Source organism: Oreochromis aureus, linkage group 7, assembly GCF_013358895.1.
Source record: "Oreochromis aureus strain Israel breed Guangdong linkage group 7, ZZ_aureus, whole genome shotgun sequence".
Classification (NCBI taxonomy): domain Eukaryota; kingdom Metazoa; phylum Chordata; class Actinopteri; order Cichliformes; family Cichlidae; genus Oreochromis; species Oreochromis aureus.
This window is the reverse complement of record NC_052948.1, coordinates 4,292,265-4,310,865: the sequence shown is the minus strand read 5'-3', so window position 1 is coordinate 4,310,865 and position 18,601 is coordinate 4,292,265. Positions and strand designations below refer to the sequence as shown.

General features: G+C 41.3%; 3 protein-coding genes across 3 annotated transcripts in view; all 3 read left to right on the top strand.

Annotated features, from left to right (window-relative positions):
- Window positions 1-773: 773 nt before the first annotated feature.
- On the top strand, window positions 774-6,373 carry panx2 (pannexin 2). The gene is made up of 5 exons (XM_039615593.1): window positions 774-1,270; window positions 2,427-3,541; window positions 3,837-3,972; window positions 4,209-4,394; window positions 4,628-6,373. Exons 1-5 carry the CDS (start codon window positions 1,042-1,044, stop codon window positions 4,942-4,944), a joined length of 1,983 nt encoding a protein of 660 aa, XP_039471527.1. The 5' UTR covers window positions 774-1,041; the 3' UTR covers window positions 4,945-6,373.
- A 206-nt stretch (window positions 6,374-6,579) lies between these two features.
- Window positions 6,580-14,289, top strand: trabd (TraB domain containing). Its single transcript, XM_031729994.2, has 10 exons — window positions 6,580-6,658; window positions 7,206-7,246; window positions 7,502-7,556; window positions 8,046-8,212; window positions 8,572-8,712; window positions 9,127-9,237; window positions 9,337-9,476; window positions 10,398-10,570; window positions 12,979-13,075; window positions 13,192-14,289. The coding sequence occupies exons 2-10, from the start codon at window positions 7,223-7,225 to the stop codon at window positions 13,361-13,363; spliced, it is 1,080 nt and encodes a 359-aa protein (XP_031585854.1). The 5' UTR covers window positions 6,580-6,658; window positions 7,206-7,222; the 3' UTR covers window positions 13,364-14,289.
- A 1,102-nt stretch (window positions 14,290-15,391) lies between these two features.
- Window positions 15,392-18,601, top strand: part of selenoo1 (selenoprotein O1) — a 7,217-nt gene continuing 4,007 nt past the window's right edge. The window contains exons 1-6 of the mRNA XM_039615623.1: window positions 15,392-16,078; window positions 17,038-17,241; window positions 17,329-17,506; window positions 17,735-17,865; window positions 18,027-18,304; window positions 18,477-18,597. Coding sequence (XP_039471557.1) covers window positions 15,525-16,078; window positions 17,038-17,241; window positions 17,329-17,506; window positions 17,735-17,865; window positions 18,027-18,304; window positions 18,477-18,597 — 1,466 coding nt within the window. The 5' untranslated portion in view covers window positions 15,392-15,524. The remainder of the gene's footprint in view (window positions 16,079-17,037; window positions 17,242-17,328; window positions 17,507-17,734; window positions 17,866-18,026; window positions 18,305-18,476; window positions 18,598-18,601) is intronic.

The window sequence follows — 18,601 nt, the reverse complement described above, 5'->3', positions numbered from 1 at the left end:
TGACCAAGCAAGTTTAAAGCATTTCCATAGTTACAGCCCTGACCATGCATGCATTCAATCTCAAATAGCCACTCTCAGACGCAGACGATAAGCCACACATGATAACCCCCCGATGTCACTGACAAGTGTCGGGGTTCATCTGACATCCTTGTGTGAACATATTGTTCCAGAGAGTCCAGAGAGGAGCGGAGTGAAATCTGTAACAGACTCAGTCCCCAAGATATCAGGCCTTTAATGTATTAACACAAATAGATGCTTCATCAAAATGGCAAAGTCTGCTTTAAACAGTTTAAAATTAAAATAGTCCTCTGAGTATAAACTTGCCCTTTAGTGTCCTTGCTTGATCAAAGACAAAAATCCTCCTCATACTTCACTGGTCAGAGAGGGAGGATTAGAAATCCCTGGGCACATGACTGCATTAAAGAGGACGATGGATGGGAACAGAGAGCCTTCTGGAAGAAGGTGTGAAGCAGTATCAATCAGACTGTTGCTCTTTTAAATTATACTAATATGCTATTGTACATTCAATGACAACTAGCACCTCAGTGTACCTTTATAGAAATGAACACACTACACTGCCTTTAACTTGTTGTCTGTCTTTCAGGAAAGGACTGGTCACAGATTCTCCTTTCCCAAGCTCATGTAACAACTGTCCCTGGGGTTTGCAAGAACACATCCCCAAACTCAGCTCATTTCTCAACCTGCAGCACAGGGTCTGCAGACTGAGGCCAGACGCTGTAGAGACACACAAATACAGGGATGCACAACGGAGAGGCTGAGTGAGCAGTGCACATTATGTCTGGTTGTCTGCAACAGAAGAGCTGCATGAAACGGTAGAAGAGTCTGAGCCCTGAAGAACACAGGCCACACAGTATGACCCACTACTTTTCCACACAAGGTGACAGGGGCTGAAGCTGGCCACACGTTCCTGCGCGCGTGTGGCTGCTAGCATTGTTTTGACGAGTATCTAACTTCATCAGGGAGTGTCTAGTCTCCCCTCTGGCCCAGAGGGGGTTGTGGTGTGCATTATTTGTGTTCCGGATGCAGAACATCCTCGATCAAAACTTGGACATGGCTACAGCTCTACTTGCAGGCGAGAAGCTGAAGGAGCTGATCTTGCCAGGTTCCTCTCAGGATGAGAAGGGCGGGGCACTGGCTGGCCTCATGGTGCAACTTAAACTGGAGCTTCCTTTTGATCGCGTTGTTACTATAGGGACGGTCATCATCCCCATCCTGCTAGTCACCCTGGTCTTCACAAGGAACTTTGCAGGTGAGCTGCTAAAGGGGGGTTCATTGCTAAAGCCACACCTGCAGCTGTTTGCCCTCTGACCGCTTTTGATCAGAGAAAGGTTTTGGCTGCATACATACAGTAGTAAGAAGTGTAAGCTGGAAACAAGGCATAAAAGAGAAGGGAGCAGTATGGTGAAGAGCAGAAAAGGAAAGCTGAAATACTAGATGCCAGAGAGAGAAGAAAACAGATTGGAGAACTGAGGGAGTGAAAGTGATTGCAGATTTGGGAGACAAGGGTGGGTTTGGGTAGAGGACAGATTGAAAACCCAGAGAGGAATGTCGGTTCATTGCTGAGTCAGGCTCTGTGTAGCATGTAACCAGCTGGGACTATGTGTTTAAACAGCAAGTCAGTGGATGTGCAGAAGAGTTTATTATTTTTGAGGAAACTCAGCACAAAGATGGTGCCTAGCGTTCTGTGAATGAAACAAGTGTTGTCATTGCACATATTATCCCTATCCCTAATAACAACAGAATGCATGTTTATTTAAAAGAGAAAATCTAATAACCACTGATAATAACAGAGGTGACAGGGCTTAGTTTGAAAGATTAAATGGAACTGGTGATACCTCAAACCTTTTAGTCTTGTGCATAATGGACAGTGAACTGATCTGGGTGTTCTCATTTACTCTATGAGAGCCTGAAAGGTGCTTCTTTCATTTCAAAATGTGGCTTGAGTATTATCAGAGACACACAATGCTTTGTGTTGAATGGGTTCTAAAAGATGAGATGAGAGTACTGATTAAAAATGAAGAAAAGTGCAAGATATTTCCTAGAGAATGTAATGAATCACTGAAACGTGTCTACTGATTCATAAGTCATAGGTTTAGCTTGAAGAAGAGCTATTATTTTAACTGTTTGTAAGGATATGCAGTGTTTTGCAGAGCCATGTTATGGTTCAGTTTTGACTCCTGATACTGAATGTTGCACAAGAATCCATTTCCAGATATCACTTTTAATAAGTAGCATAGATATCGTTGTTATTTAGAGCTGATATTATTAAAAGTATTTCTGCCTGATCTTACATGTCATTTACTTACTAACATGTTGTTACTAACAGAAATAACAAGAACAGTTTGCAGCACAATTATGAGATATAATTTAACGAAAAGTTTGAACTGATTCTTTATACTTCTCAGAGGAGTCCATATACTGTTACACACCACACAACTTCACTCGAGACCAGGCACTGTATGCAAGAGGCTACTGCTGGACAGAGCTTCGTGATGCTAAACCTGGTATGGAGCCAGCTGAGTGGCCTTCGCTATTTGAGCACAAGTTCCTCCCCTATGCCCTGCTGGCCTTTGCGGGAATCATGTACATTCCTGCTTTGGGCTGGGAGTTCCTCGCCTCTACAAGGCTCACTTCAGAGCTCAATTTCCTGCTTCAAGAGATTGATAACTGCTATCATCGAGCTGCTGAGGGCCGGGCCCCAAAGATCGAGAAGCAGATCCAGTCCAAAGGGCCGGGCATAACTGAGCGGGAGAGGAGGGAGATCATAGAGAATGCAGAGAAAGAGAAGAGCCCTGAGCAGAACCTTTTTGAGAAATATTTGGAGAGACGAGGCCAAAGCAACTTTTTGGCCAAGATTTACCTGGCTCGCCATCTTTCTATTATCTGCCTCAGTTCAATACCCATTTCCTACCTGAGCACCTACTATGCCCGCCAAAGGCAAAATGAGTTCACCTGTGCACTAGGTGAGCACCCAGACATTAGCAGCTATCCAGAGCTGAAGCTCAGGGTCAACTGTAAGCTGCCTGCTGTGCAGCTGCAGCGCATCATGGCAGCAGTAGATATCGCTCTACTTTGCACCATGAACCTCATCATTCTGGTTAATTTGCTGCATCTTTTTGTGGTGCGCAAGTCCAACTTTGTATTCGACAAACTCCATAAGGTTGGAATTAAAACACGGCGACGCTGGCAGAAGTCTCAGTTCTGCGATATCAACATCCTGGCCATGTTCTGCAATGAGAACAGGGATCACATTAAGTCGCTCAACCGACTGGACTTCATCACCAATGAGAGTGACCTCATGTACGACAATGTAGTCAGGCAGCTGCTGGCTGCACTTGCACAGTCCAACCATGATGCCACACCCACTGTGAGGGAATCTGGAATCCAAACAATTGATCCCAATATGGATCCTTCTGACCTCGGGGTTAGAGAGATGGGTGGTGAGCCGCTGGTCGTCAAACGACCTCGTAAGAAGATGAAATGGATCCCAACCTCAAATCCTCTTCCTCAACCATTTAAGGTAAGGAAATGTGTTTCTGAAAGCAAAATGTACTATCCTCTAGAAGCAGAATGGCCCTTACTTTAAATATTGACTCAGTGGAGTGCACATACTCTAAGCCATAATCCTTCAAATGGTGTAATAGTAACTCTTGATAAGGGCCTTTTTCACTGAAGAGGCATAAGAAGCAGCTTTCTTTTAGGACTTACAATATATGCAAAATAGTAAGGAGAAGACTACATCTGTTGCTGATGGAGACTTGAACTGTAGTTGAAGTTAAGATATGACCTCTTTTTATTTTCTGTCCAATGTGAAGGAACCTCTCACCCTGACACGCCTGGAAAATAACACAAAGCCGGAAAAACCCAAACCTCTCAGACGAAAAATAGTGGCAGACAGCATTATTGCACCTCTTCTGGATAACAAGAGCACACAGCATCCTTCAACAAAAGGTATCGGGTAGTTTGAATACGTAGTAAGAAAGACATTTTAAAGCTTTTATAATTAGTTTAAATAAGCTAGGCGCACTATCCAACCAGTATGATACAAATGTTCTTATATATCCAGTATTTTATGTATTATGTAGGCAAATTCTGTGACCATAAAATCAACTGACACAGTTTAAACTACACTCTTGATGGATGGTCTCCCCATCTGCTCTAATCATCTACTTATTTTCTGATTGTAGATGTAAGTGGAATGGAGAAAAAGCACACACGCAACTTCTCTTTGGATGTCCACCCGTATATGTTGACAACTCGCAAGCCCAAGGTGGAGACCACAACCACAGAACCACTACCCTCAGAGCACAACATGGATACAGTGTACCTTGAAGGCACACACACTGTGGTTCATGTGTCCAGTGCTATTACAGGTAGGTCTCATTGTGCTTATGCCTGAGACAGAAATATCACTTCATTTGGATGTGCCTTTCATAGTGCATTTCTACAGCAGGACAGTGGGCATAGCTATTTACAACATACAAATTCTACTTGCATACGATGCTTGTGCTGCATGGCCAATCGCCTTTGGCCAGCTAATATTTTAGATTTTGACTTTCTTTCTCTTTATCTCCTGTTTTTATTCTATATATTTATTTGATTACAGAGAATAAGATTCGCTCTCCAGAATCAACCAACGCTGCCTTCTCTGCAGGGACCCTGTCCACCACTACATATGTAAATGGAGTTAGCCCCAACCCTCCCTCCAGTGAAGATGCGCTCAGTCCCAAGTCCTCACCTCAACAATTGGGGCCTTCCACTCAGAAGGAAAATGCTGAGTCTCAACCACCTCCACTAACAAGAGCCCCCACACACCAGCTACTGAGTATGCATCATACTCTCTTTGAGGAAGAAGAGGATGAAAGCGGGAGGGACAGGCTGGCAGAGAGGCCTGGGGAGCTCATTGCTGCAGGAGAATGTTGAGGAAGAGGAGAAGAAGAAGAGGAAGAGGAACCGTGACTGAGATTATTTTCCCTGACACTGCACTCTACACACATAACCTCCATGCCAGTCACCTTCTATCAGCTGCCACCTCTAATCTTTCAATTAACTTCTGTACTTCCAGGATAGTTGGAGCAGAAATGGAATAGATGTGACTTGAGAAGACTCTTGTGGCAAAGCTGAGCTTTCAGAAAGGATAAACTGAGAGATATATGTTTCTTTACCTGTGTTGACCAGCTTATTACTGTAGGAAATGATGTCACACTCATGTCTCAGGATGACTGTGTATAGCTAATCACCCACCAATGAAACCAGCAGTGACATAATTCAACAGGGTGCTACAGTGCAGGGTCACACAGTTATATTGAAAAAGTATATAGACAGGGTAAAGAGCGATGAGTGACTTTCCTAATAATTATTTAAAAAAGGCAGACACTTTAGAAATGCAAATCTGCAACATCAAACAAAATGTATTTTAATCACATGATAACGCTTAGTCCCTTTATCCCACTAGCCAAGTAGAAAGGTAGCTCATGCAATACAGTTGTTGAGATCTGCACAATTAATATGCAAAAGATCACAGTATAATTGTGGCAATAATGTATGCGCTTAGAACATCTTATTCCACACGCTATACATGTATAGACACTGTATATGACTCACTGCTTGTGGGGTGTTTAAATATGACATGTTTCATGGCTAATTACTGCCATTTCACAATCGCATAAGAACACGATTCTTAACTATACTTGCACGCCATTTGAAAGTACAGCAGACTCCCCATTGAAAGCGTCACTTTGTAAGACAAAGTAGAACTGTAATACTGCTTAGTGAAACTAATGCCAGATATGTTTTAATGGTGTAAAAAAGGCAGTTACAGTGATGTGTTCTTTTTGAAGACTTTAATAGCAGCTCTGAGATGAAGGGAGCTGGACTCACTGGTAAAATATGACCTTTTGTGTTCTGTTGGCTTCTTGAGGAAGTGTCTGATGTGAAGTGAATGTATAGATTGGCAGGATAAGAGTTTATAAGAATGACTAAGGTTTTCATTATCAGCTATAAACACACCATCTTTTTTTTTTTTTTTTTTTTGCATTTCTTGCAGCTGCATACATTAGGGTACAGAGACTAGAATAAAGGAACTGCCTGCACTGACTCAGAAACCAACAGGACATCAACTGTTGAAGACATTAGTCTCATTTTCAGGGCCTACCTAAAGAATGGGTAGACCTATGCATACTTTTTTTTCTGGGGCATTAAAATTAAATGAAATCTTTTGTCTTGGTGATACTTCATCTCCATAGGCTAGCTCAAAATCCCCTTGTTAGAGACTACTTAAGCACACTAAATGCATCCAAAAGCACTTTAGGACGAGTAGTACTAGTGTGTGAGAGCACATTGTATCACAGCTCTGATTTAATATGATTTTACTGTGTTGATTTACACATTAGGACTGCTGCCCTGCGAAAACCTTTGGCAGTCCTAATGCGAGTAATCACATGGATAATATGGCTTTGATTGTAACGTGTGAAATGTTCATAAAAAAGGATTAAAAGCGTTATCTTTATAATTAAATCCCCCAAGATGCGTCTAAACAATCAATGACTACATGTACCAGAATGCACCGCGGCTGTCAGATGCAGCCGAACACTGCTGCTGTACTAGCGGAGAGCACTCTGGCAGAAGGGCCGACTTAGTAAGTAACAGGTCTTTCTTTTTATAGACAACTAGCGCGTATAGTATCTTATATCTCGTATTTCAGATTCGCATTAATTAAAAAAAATCCTCTTCTTTAAATTCCTCTAATTAGACTAAATTCCAGGCGTACTTGTTAGCCCACATTAGCTTGAGTAAGGGTAGCTAGCCAAAACGAAGAGCCCTCGGTAACTACACGTTCAGTATTTAGCAGCTCTACACCTGGAAGTAAGGTATTGCTCGTTAGACCTTCCACCGACTAGGCGCTTCTTCCTTTACTGCGCAGTTGTCCTAACCTTACAGATAATGCTCTCGTTTTAGATAACGGTGCCTCTTTGATTTAATTCTCAGAAATCAGCGGCAGCGACTACTTTAGCCAGCGTTGATAGCCTTTAAACTGCTTTTATAGAAGTCGGCAGCTGTTGTCGTTACACATAAAGCAACGTCAGCAGTCACTGAGGCTGTGCTGTGTCTACGTTACTGTCAGTGAACGCATCACCGCTCTCTGTGTGCGCCAATGACTTCCATCTGCTCTCTGTCACATACAGCTCCCAGGGCTGCAAGCATGGACCAAGAAAACAACTCGGAGGTTGGTAAAGAAACACGTTTATATTGGTCTGGCTGAAAAATAGGGTGTTTTATCAGGTGGGAGATAACCCTGCGTCACCCTCTGAGTTTTTAGAGTGATGTAACATAGTCTCTGTTGTTTCTCAATTACCACTTATGTGAAGCTGCCCCACCTTTCTTAAACTGACTTGACTTGAGCAATAAGAGTAACATTTTAATCTGCTGCTGTTGTAAATAAGCTCACTATATTTAACTTTGTTGTTTCAATGTCTCACAGGACGATTCAGTCGGCCCTTCTGGGGACGGAATGCCGTGTCTTCCTCCAGATCTTTGTGAGTTGTTGTTTCTTTTTTTCCCTTCTAAACATATTGTGAGAACAGTATTTCATGAGACAATGTATGTAGTTCCTTATTTTTAAGGGACTGCTTGTTGTGAAATATTGTCTCACATTCATAACTTTTTATTAAGAATATTTGAATGAATAAAACTGAATGTAGTCTGAGACCAATGAATGCATTAGTATTACGGGGGGCATTGCAATAGGCATGTCATTATTATTGAAGTAAATCTAAAATAATAATAGTAATAACTTCAAGTAGCTTTCTATTGGTAAAATAGTAAGAACTCTATTTTTTGTCATTTAAATGGACGTGCTAAGGAGTACCTTAGTGTATTCCTCACTAAGGTACTTTTTAAATGTAAATTTCTACAATTTGGCATAGTGCATTATTTACCTTCCCTCACATACTATAATGGTTATAGTAAGACATAACTTTAATTTTTCTGTCAGTTTAATAAACTTTTATCCCTCTCCTGTATAGCGGATGGTGAAGCAATGGAGTTGCTTTGGCAGTTGCGAGCCCAGCGCCGCCAGTCGTCTCCTGAACTCCCAGAGACGGTGTCTTGTCTTACTGCACCTGATGGAAGCATCTTATACCTGGTGGGCACTGCCCATTTCAGTGATAGCAGCAAAAAGGACGTAGCCACGGTGAGCCAATGAGGGGGGAAAACAGGACTGTTACAGAGCAGGAAGCCACTTTAACCCTTTTAAAATGTGATATACTGTTAATGGTAGGTGAAATTTTATGTGTAATTCTGTGAGTCTGGAGAAGCACTTTAACATAGGAAAACTGATAATGAGTAGGCTAACATATTTAAATGTCATTTCTCTTTATTTTCTTGTTTTAGCAAGCATAATCTTGTCTCTTTTGTTTTTTCACATTGATTTCTCTTGTGCTTGCTTCTTTCATCAATGTTCATTTGCTTTGACATTCCAGTCTTCTGCTTTCTTATTCTGTATTTGTCTCTTGATTTTTCATACCCGCTGTGCTCCTTCTCCTGGTGCAGACAATCCGAGCTGTGCAGCCAGACGTGGTCGTGGTGGAGCTGTGCCAGTATAGGGTATCGATGTTGAAGATGGATGAGAATACGCTGTTAAAGGAAGCCAAAGACATCAATCTGGATAAGGTTCAGCAGGCTATCAAACAGGTCAGGATTTATGAAAGGTGTTGGTTGTGTGAAAAACAGCAGTGGTAGATGAAGAGAGGTGGAAAAGTTCATAATAAAACAAACACAGTAAAAGTACATATATTCCAAATAAGGCAATGATGGTCAAGTACTGATATTTTAAACTTAGTTTCATCTATGAAATCATTGAAGTATGGTGTAAATATAGTGTTGAGTGTCACTTAAGAGTTTTGGGTTTGTTTCCTACTTTTTGATATTTGGGATAAAACTTCTGAAGTAACTTCTTTAGTTCAGAAGTTAAGAAACCTCTGAGAGATGCTTCTGATTCAGCCCTTCTTACCTCAGTGGCTTGTATTACTGTCAGATTACTATGTACTTAAAGAATGACCACTGACCACTGGACGTGGGTGTTAATTTATTTGCTCTGTTTGTCAGAATGGGCTGATGTCGGGTCTGATGCAGATTCTGCTGCTCAAAGTTTCAGCTCACATCACAGAGCAGCTGGGCATGGCGCCTGGAGGAGAGTTTAGGGAGGCCTTCAAAGAGGTAACTCATGCACACAAATGCAAGAAAGTGGAGAATAATTTGATTATGTGTCGTTGTTTTTGTTTTGTTTGTTTAAAAACTTTTAACTTTCTCTTTTAGGCTGGCCGGGTACCTTTTTGTAAATTTCATCTCGGGGATCGGCCAATTCCTGTGACGTTCAAGAGAGCCATTGCTGCTCTCAGTCTCTGGCAGAAGGCCCGTCTGGCCTGGGGTCTTTGCTTTCTGTCAGACCCAATCAGGTATAAATTCATCTTGATCACTTTCTGTCACACAGTGTCAACATGACTCTGTTTTAGTACCAAATATTCAGCTGACAGTGTGAATCATTTCACAGCTTGATCAAATACATGAATAATGCTCAAGTTAGAGAAAAGTCATCATTCAGAGTTTTTGGCAAGAAGGATTATATTGCTCGCTAAATTGGTTCAGGATGGTTCAGTTTTGTGAAAACGTACAAAAGCAAAACAGAAGTTTAAATGTTAATGGTGAAATTTGTGGAAATTGGTAAAGCGATAATACCGCATTGTTTTCAGGAGTCTTTGCCTGGGGAAAGATGCAACTACAATGTATATGTGTGAGCATCATGCCTTGCTGTGTTTGTATTTTGTGTACAACCAGGCAGTGAGCACTCACATTTTAAGAGTAACAGCAACTCTACCACTTCTTTCTAAATGATGATGTCTGTAAATCTATAAAACCATTGTGACTTTCAGCAACTCTGAGATTGAACCTCAGAATTATAAAATGGTGTTGGTTATGGAGACTTAAAGGAATACAAGAATGTTTTTAAAGCTTATGTTGGAGACCAACCAGTCAGTCTGATAAAGTCTATTTAAGCTTCATGCTTACTACTGTGCCAAAGTTCAGGAACTGGAATTTTGGTCTCTATACTGAAAACCTTAAATGTCAATGTTAATCCAGACTCTGCTAGTATTGCACTAAATATAATTACGAAAATTAAATGCTTCTAAGGATGAGTGTTGCTTGCATCCTATATAAAGACGTAAAGTAGGAAGTGTTAAATTGTTTCTAAAACATCTCATATAAAAAACTCAGTGTGCCATAATAAAATGCAGTTAAAGAACAAAACTACATTCTCTGCCCTGTGCCACTTCCTTTTCACTGTTAAATTGACTGCTATATTGTGTGTCTTGTTTCAGTAAAGAGGATGTGGAGAAGTGCAAACAGAAGGACCTGCTTGAGCAAACTATGTCAGAGATGATCGGAGAGTTTCCTGCTCTTCACAAAACCATTGTGGCTGAAAGAGACATCTACCTCACACACACTCTCCGACAGGCTACACGCTGTGTGGAGTCTCCCCCTAATGCCCAGAGTGCGTATTACAATCCTCAAAAAGCTAGGACAATGGATTAGTTTCATTGTGTGGATGCCCTAAAAGGGCTTCCACACTATTGAGTTCCTGTTTCTCTTTATTCTTTATTCCACTATTTACTAGTTGCTTCCGTACGTTTTTCGGCACTTAACTACTCCCACAGTTTTTATCCGATTTTCGCCATTCAAACTTTAAAAAATTCTGCTATTTCTGCTAATGCCGGCTATGACTTTTGGTGCTCATAACTTCTATACTTTTTGAGATATTGAATTTTTTTTGCAATATTTTTTGCCCATTTCTGCCATATCATCAGTGGCGTCACTGATTTTCCTTGCCGTGTTGACCTGTGTTTTAGCTCAGTGAGATGAGCATCCGTTCTCAGACTGGGAGGCCCGGGTTCAAATCCCGCTTATGGCAACATTTCTTTCAGTTAACAGTTAAACTTTTTCAACTCAATTTCAGCTTTTTCACCCCTTTTCAGCAAAATTTTCAGTTTTTTCACCACTTTTCAGCACAAATCCCAGCTTTTCAGCTATTTTCAGCAAAAACATCTTTTCAGCAGAATTCTGAAAAGAGTTCTGCAGAACTCTTTTCAGCAGAAATTCTGCTGATTGAACTCTTTTCAGCAGAATTTTCACCTCTTTTCAGCCCAAATTCTGCTTATTCACCTCTTCTGCAAAATTTTCAGCCTTTTCACCTGTTATTACCACAAATCTCAGCTGTTTTCAGAAAAAAACCTCTTTTGAGCAGAAATTCTGCTGATTCATCTCTTTCAGCGCAACTTTCTGCTTCTTTCCTCTTTTCTGCAGAAATTCTGCTGATTCACCTCTTTTCTGCAAAATTTTCATCCTTTTAGCCTCTTATCAGCACAATTCTCAGCAGCTTCTGCTAATTTCAGCAGAATGGTCAGTCTGTCCACCTCTTGTTTGTGAGAATGAGTTTGGCTCAGTGAGATGAGTAGCTGCCTTGAGACCAGGAGGCCAGGTTTGAATCCTGCTTAGGGTGAAATTTTTTTTTCACCACCATACAACTTTTGCAACTTTTCATCTTTTCAGCTTTTCAGCAGACAGCTTCAGCGTTAAGGCATCCACACAGCATTTTCACAGGAAATGCAAATTTTTCTAGTCTTATGTTATTATACATTTGCTGGCCAGTTCATTAGGTACCCCTCTTCAAATGCTTGTTTGGACAAAAATCTAATCTGTCAATCAGATCATAGCAACTGTATGTAGGCATGTCGACATGGGCAAAACAATCTGCTGAAGTCTAAACTAGGCATCAGAATAGGCAAGAAAGGACTTGCCATAAGGTCTAAGTGTGACTGTGGATTCTAAGTGTTTCAGAAACTGTGGAACTACTGGGATTTTCCCACACGGAAATATCTAGTGTTTACAAAGGGCCAAAAAACCAGAAAGTATTCAGTGAGTGCCAGTTCTCTGCGTGAAAATATTGTGTCTTGTTGATGCCAGAGGTCAGAGGAGACTGGCCAGACTGCTTTCAGCTGATTAGGAAGGAAACACTAACTCAAATAGATACTTGTTATAATCAAATTATGTAAAAGATGATTGTTGGACACACATCAAACCTCCAAGCAGATGTGCTAATGCAGCATTATACTAAAATGCAACTTTAGCTGTCATGTCAATATGGGCCCAAATCTCAGAGGAATGTTTCCAGCACCCTAGAAAATCTTTGCCATGAAGAATTAAGGCAGCTCTGAAGGCAAAAGTGGGTTAAACTGTGTTTAACTAAGGAAGTGGCCTGTGAATTTCACTGTATAGTTTTTTTAAGTCTGTCTTTCATTCTTATATAGGTGTTAATTCCTTTTTTCCAGTCACTTATAAAATACTTTTTTGTCTGTTTAGTTTGTGGTTAAAAAACATTGCTCAATATAATTGAAACTAAAGAGTCAAAACTTTATTTTAGCTGTTAAATACTGAGAGAAAATGAGAACTATCTCTGTCAAGGCCTGTGCACATATCTGTCATCAGATATGTGGCTCAATTGTTGTGAAATCAGCTGACCAGTAATGACGGTGTGGTTTTAATGTGATGCAGACATTTAATGGAAATACTTAGTCATTTTTTAAGAACAGTAAGTTTTTCTCTTCCGTTTTTGCTGAATAAACTTAAAAACTAAATCTGTATTCATTGTGAAACTACAAAAATGGTTATGGATGTTGTAGTTTGACAGTAACGCCCATGTTTTGCAGTAGTGAGAAGTTTCTACAATATTTAAGCTAGAGAAAGCTTTGCAGATTTGGAGATCATTTCCCTGGAATAATTGTGTTATTTTTAAATGTAAAAGTGGGGATGTACTCAGTTCCCCCAAATAATCAATGCTTTTATGCATCAACATAAAAGCATTGAGTGTAGACGTTGTTTATGCTATCGTTGTTCTTTTTGTAGAAGTGCCTGCTGTGGTGGTGGGAGTCGTAGGGATGGGTCACGTCCCTGGCATAGAACGAAACTGGGACAAGCAGCTTAATATTAATGAAATCATGAGGTATGTTTCGCATATTGTTTGTACACAGTAAATTACACTATAAATCCATAAACATAATCCTTTTGTGTTTGATTTGGCATTACAACCGTAACTCTGTGTGTCTCTGTCTTCCCTAGTGTTGCACCTCCCTCACGCGTTGGCTGGGTGTTGTGCGCTGTCATAAAGGGCGTCATGATGGGAATGCTGGGATATGCCTGTTATCGTGCTGGTGGAAGTTTAGGTAGAGCCCTGCTGTCTTTACCTCCAGTCCGATCTTTACTGGAGACACTGCGGCCTCTTCCTGCTTGACCCAACTGGTCTTCTCTAAGCCATCTGTGAAACAGCATTATGATCTATTAAAACAATGCATCCATCACCAATGGCCTTAAAATCAGGTGTCAGGTGAGGCTGGAGGAGGAGGGTTCACCAGCCCACATTGTGAACTAACAAGGACCTAATGGGGTTCAGAGCTCCCCACTTTATAATGATGTCTCTGTAGACACCACAGGGCTGTACTGCCAAAGAAACCATGACAGTACTCTTGAGTACCTTGCATATTTTGTGCAAATCCATGCATATATATATTTTTGTTTGTTTGTTTGTTTTTTGGTAAGATTCACAAAGGCCAATAGTTCATTTTGAGTACATTTATATTTTCCACACCATTCCTTCAAAGGACTCATGCACACATGTTTTCTTTTTCATTATTATTATTTGATTAGCATCCTGATCATGAGGTTCACTGTTACTCACCTGTCCTGATATAGTGGGGGATTTTTCTGGGAACATGCTGTTTCTTTAGTCCTTCTTCATATAGTGCCGACCAGTATTGTTGGTAATTGGCCTGTTTCAAGTTCAGCAAGTTCAGCACTTTATTAGAGACTGATAAGACTTTTGTTCTGTACATGCAGTCTGTTGAAGAAGGGAAAAAAAATTACAACTACGTTAAGAAAGTGAAAAAAATACAATATATAGTTAGTGCATAGACTGGCCCACATATGTATGTAAGGAATACATGAAAATTCTATGAATCAGATTGAGCGTCATTCTCCTAATTCTCGATACGTTTTTAAAGCATTAGACAAACTTCACTCCTGTGCACCGTCCTGCCAACATCAACAAGACAAGTGCCTCATATTGGAGCCGGTAAACTAAATAAAAACCGCAGAAATGTGTGTTGTTATCTTACACGTGCAAAAGTTCAATGCAAGATTAAAGAGGATGTCTTTATGATATTACATGATCTGCCTATTTTCTAAGTACTAAAAAGTTTGTGTTGACTTGGTTGCAGTTGAAACGGTACCATACACCCATTTATGTCATCACCATGCATACAGAACAGGATTATATATGCCTCAGGAAGAGCAGTGCATCATCTAGTAACTTCTAGAGTTGTTTATACCTCCAGTTTGGGGCCCTCTCACACAAATATATGCATTATATACAGAAAGTTGTCTCTAAAAACCATCACAAGGAAACATCCTAATATTCAGTGTGCCAACTGTACTTTTAGAATATATGCATTATTATTTCCCAGTCTGAGATGAACTCATGGACCGAAATACTGAAAATTACAAAACATGTTTCTTTCTCTCACATGAACCATCATGTTTTTAATGACTGTTGTTTTTTATCTTCTATGAAGGAAACTGAGCCGGTCAGATTTGGGAGATAAAGCCTTATTCTGTTATCACTGCTGCCTTTGAGTCTTACATTGCCCAACACTGAGCTGTATCCCTTGTAGAGCTTCTTACTGAGTTTGTAATCACATGACCTTCCCTCGAAATATGACATATGAGATGTCCCATAAATAATAATCAAGTAGTCTAAACTGTACAGACATTAATTTCAAGGTAAAGTTAGGAAAGTTAATTTCCTTTTATAATCCCAATAAACTAATATGAAAGATTAACTTGAAATCATAACTGGACAACTTGCAAGCTTTCCATATTTTGGATAATTCATATAATCTGTCATTCAACTGATAAATAAGAAAACTGAGAAAGCAGAGTCCAACCTCTGCAGCGTCTCCTCTGTGCGTCTCCCATTTCCTGTAGGAATCCTTGTATTTCTTGTAAGATTTTCTTCCTCAGCGTGTTGTACTGTCATTGATGTAAACACATCAACACAGCAAACAGTGAGATTTAGTAATGGAATTTATAAACATTTTAAGTAAAGGAAAAATATATTTGTCTCAAAACTATTGTAGTCCTGTCGTTTTAATTTTATTCAAATGATTGTTTTTATTCAATTTATTTTGATAATTTATGAGAAAAAAATATTTTAAACCTAAATAACTCTATTCGGTCAACGCAGTTCCGTATTTTCTGCTTGTTTCCGATCGGACAAATACTATCGTTACACCGTATCTCACAAACATCCGCTGTAGCTTGCAGGATTATGAAAGCGTGATTAGTGAATACTTTTTAACTGCGCCAGCGGATAGACGCAGACAGATGGCCTGGTTTGGATGGCTTATTTAGGGCCTAGGCTGGGACCGTCACGCGTCTTTCTTTCCGGTGTGTCCGCCTTAAGACTCCTCTCCTCTGCCGGGATGGACGACATGGGTCTGGCCATGAGTCGTTCTTCGCTGGAGCGGCTCGAATTTGACAACGTCGCCCTCAAGAAACTTCCCCTGGATCCATCCGAGGAGCAGGGGGTGCGGCAGGTGAAAGGAGCGTGTTTCTCCCGGGTGACACCACAACCGCTGACCAAACCTCGGTTCGTGGCCGTGTCCCACCAAGCTCTGGCACTGCTGGGGCTGGACGGAGAGGAGGTCGTGAACGATCCTCTCGGGCCAGAGTATCTCAGCGGATCCAAAGTCATGCTAGGATCTGAACCCGCCGCTCACTGCTACTGCGGACATCAGTTCGGACAATTCGCCGGACAACTGGGCGATGGGGCGGCCTGCTACCTGGGAGAGGTGAAGGTTCCGTCTGGCCAAGATCCCGAACTTCTCCGAGAAAACCCGAGTGGCCGGTGGGAGATTCAGGTGAAAGGAGCTGGGCTGACCCCGTACTCCAGGTACAAGGGGTTGCTTTCATTGTCAGTTTGAGTGGTCTTTGCAAGATTATGTTTAATTTATTTCAGAATCAGAATACTTTATTGATCCCTAGGGGAAATTATTTTTCGTTACAGTGCTCCATTATAAACAAACATTAACAAAGACAGACAATACACTAACTAAGAATAGCACAATATATACAGGCATATCTATACATAAAAGTCACTTATTAATAAATAGCTGAAAAGAACATGTGCAAGAAGGGTGTAGCTGTTGCAGTAAACAGTGTGTTAAGTGGATGAGTTGTACAGGGAGATGGCCACAGGCAGGAATGATTTCCTGTGTCGTTCAGTGGTGCTTTTCGGTAATCTCAGTCTCTCACTGAACATGCTCCTGTGACTGACCAGCATGTCATGGAGTGGGTGGGAGGTGTTATCCAACATTGTCTTTATCTTGGACAACATCCGCCTCTCCGACACCACCTTGAGGGAGTCCAGCTCCACCCCCACAACATTACTGGCCTTACTAATCAGTTTATCGAGTCTGTTGGCATCTGCGACCCTCAGCCTGCTCCCCCAGCATGCAACAGCATAGAGGATCGCACTGGCCACAACAGACTCATAGAAAATCCTGAGCATTTTCTGGCAGATGTTGAAGGACCTCAGTCGCCTCAAAAAATAGAGACGACTCTGGGCCTTTCTGTAAAGTGCTGTGGTGTTTTTAGCCCAGTCCAGTTTCTTGTCAATGTGTACTCCAGCGTATTTATAGTCCTCCACAATGTCAACACTGACTCCATTTATTAGGTTGAGAATAAATGTGGCTTAATCTATTTTTATAACTCCACCATTGAGATTAAAACATGAAAAATACTTTGATTCTCTGTTTTAACAGAGCATATGTGATTGAAGAAGGGCAATATTCAGCAATCAGAGGCACCTTTTTTGCCAAGTATTGAAAAAAGTCCTTTTCTCTTCCACAGACAAGCTGATGGCCGTAAGGTCCTGCGCTCCAGTATAAGAGAGTTCCTGTGCAGCGAGGCGATGTTCTTCCTGGGTGTGCCCACCACCAGAGCAGGCTCTGTAGTCACTTCTGACAGCAGGGTCATACGTGATGTGTACTACAATGGGCACGCTCGCCACGAAAGATGTTCTGTGGTCCTCCGCATTGCTCCTACCTTCATCAGGTGGGTACACATTACCTGACCTACTTACTCATATTGAGTTTCTATTTGTGTTTACATGGGATTTGTTTGTGTTCACTACCTGAGCAGGTTTGGATCTTTTGAGATCTTCAAGCCTGCCGATGAGTTCACAGGTCGCCAGGGTCCCAGCTATGGGCGCGATGAGATCCGAGGTCAAATGATAGATTATGTCATTGAGATGTTCTACCCTGAGATCCAACAGAACTACCCAGATCGGGTGGAGAGGAACGTAGCTTTCTTTCGAGAGGTCAGAGCATGAGTTACACTCTCACCTGTCAGCGTGTAGAGACAGTGAAATGTTGCAGCAAATCAAAAGTTGTTATGTACTCAAGATTTTTTGAGCACTGTAGGCCTGGAATAACTTTGATAACATTTTTTTCTGATCCATAGAAAGAAGTTATGATGTAATATGCTCAGGACTGTTCTCAGATTTTAGAGACCTGATGGGATTGCTGTCATCTCTTCCTGTATGTAGGTGGTGCTTCGTACAGCTCGACTTGTGGCTCAGTGGCAGTGCGTGGGATTCTGCCATGGTGTCCTGAACACGGACAACATGAGCATCCTGGGACTCACGCTGGACTATGGTCCATACGGCTTCATGGACAGGTCAGACATTTGGAGTGTTTAACTGTATGCATTTTAAAATATTCCTGTCACATATGTTACCATCATACTCATTAGGTTAGAGTCACGGAGTCGGAGTGAAACCATAATTATAATACATTAATTATAACACATTAGGTTTGAGCGCTTCTTATTTCTCTCAGATTTGATCCAGATTTTATTTGTAATGCCTCGGACAACTCTGGACGATACTCCTACCAAGCCCAGCCAGCTATCTGTAGGTGGAACCTCGTAAAGCTAGCAGAGGCTCTTGCTCCTGAGTTGCCACCAGACCGGGCTGAGGCTGTACTGGAGGAGTACCTGGATCTTTATAACCGTTTCTACTTGGAGAACATGAGGAAGAAGCTGGGTTTGCTGAAGAAGGAGGACCCTGAGGACGAGATCATGATCACCAAACTGCTTCAGACAATGCACAACACAGGTGGACTATTTTGTGTACTCCTTAGAAAGAGAGTTTGATGTGACAAAACATTTAATCCAGTAACAGACTGAGAGTCTAAGAATGCGTGCATACGGCACTGCATATGAAACATGAAAAATATTTAATGATGGATGCAACATTGTAATAACATTTTTCTGCCTCCCTCCTGCAGGTGCTGACTTCACCAACACTTTCCGTAGCTTGAGTCTGATTTCTTGTCCCACTGAGGAAAATAGCGAGGGAGAAGAGGATTCTGTCAAGAAAGCCACAGACCTCTTGATTGAGCAGTGCGCCTCC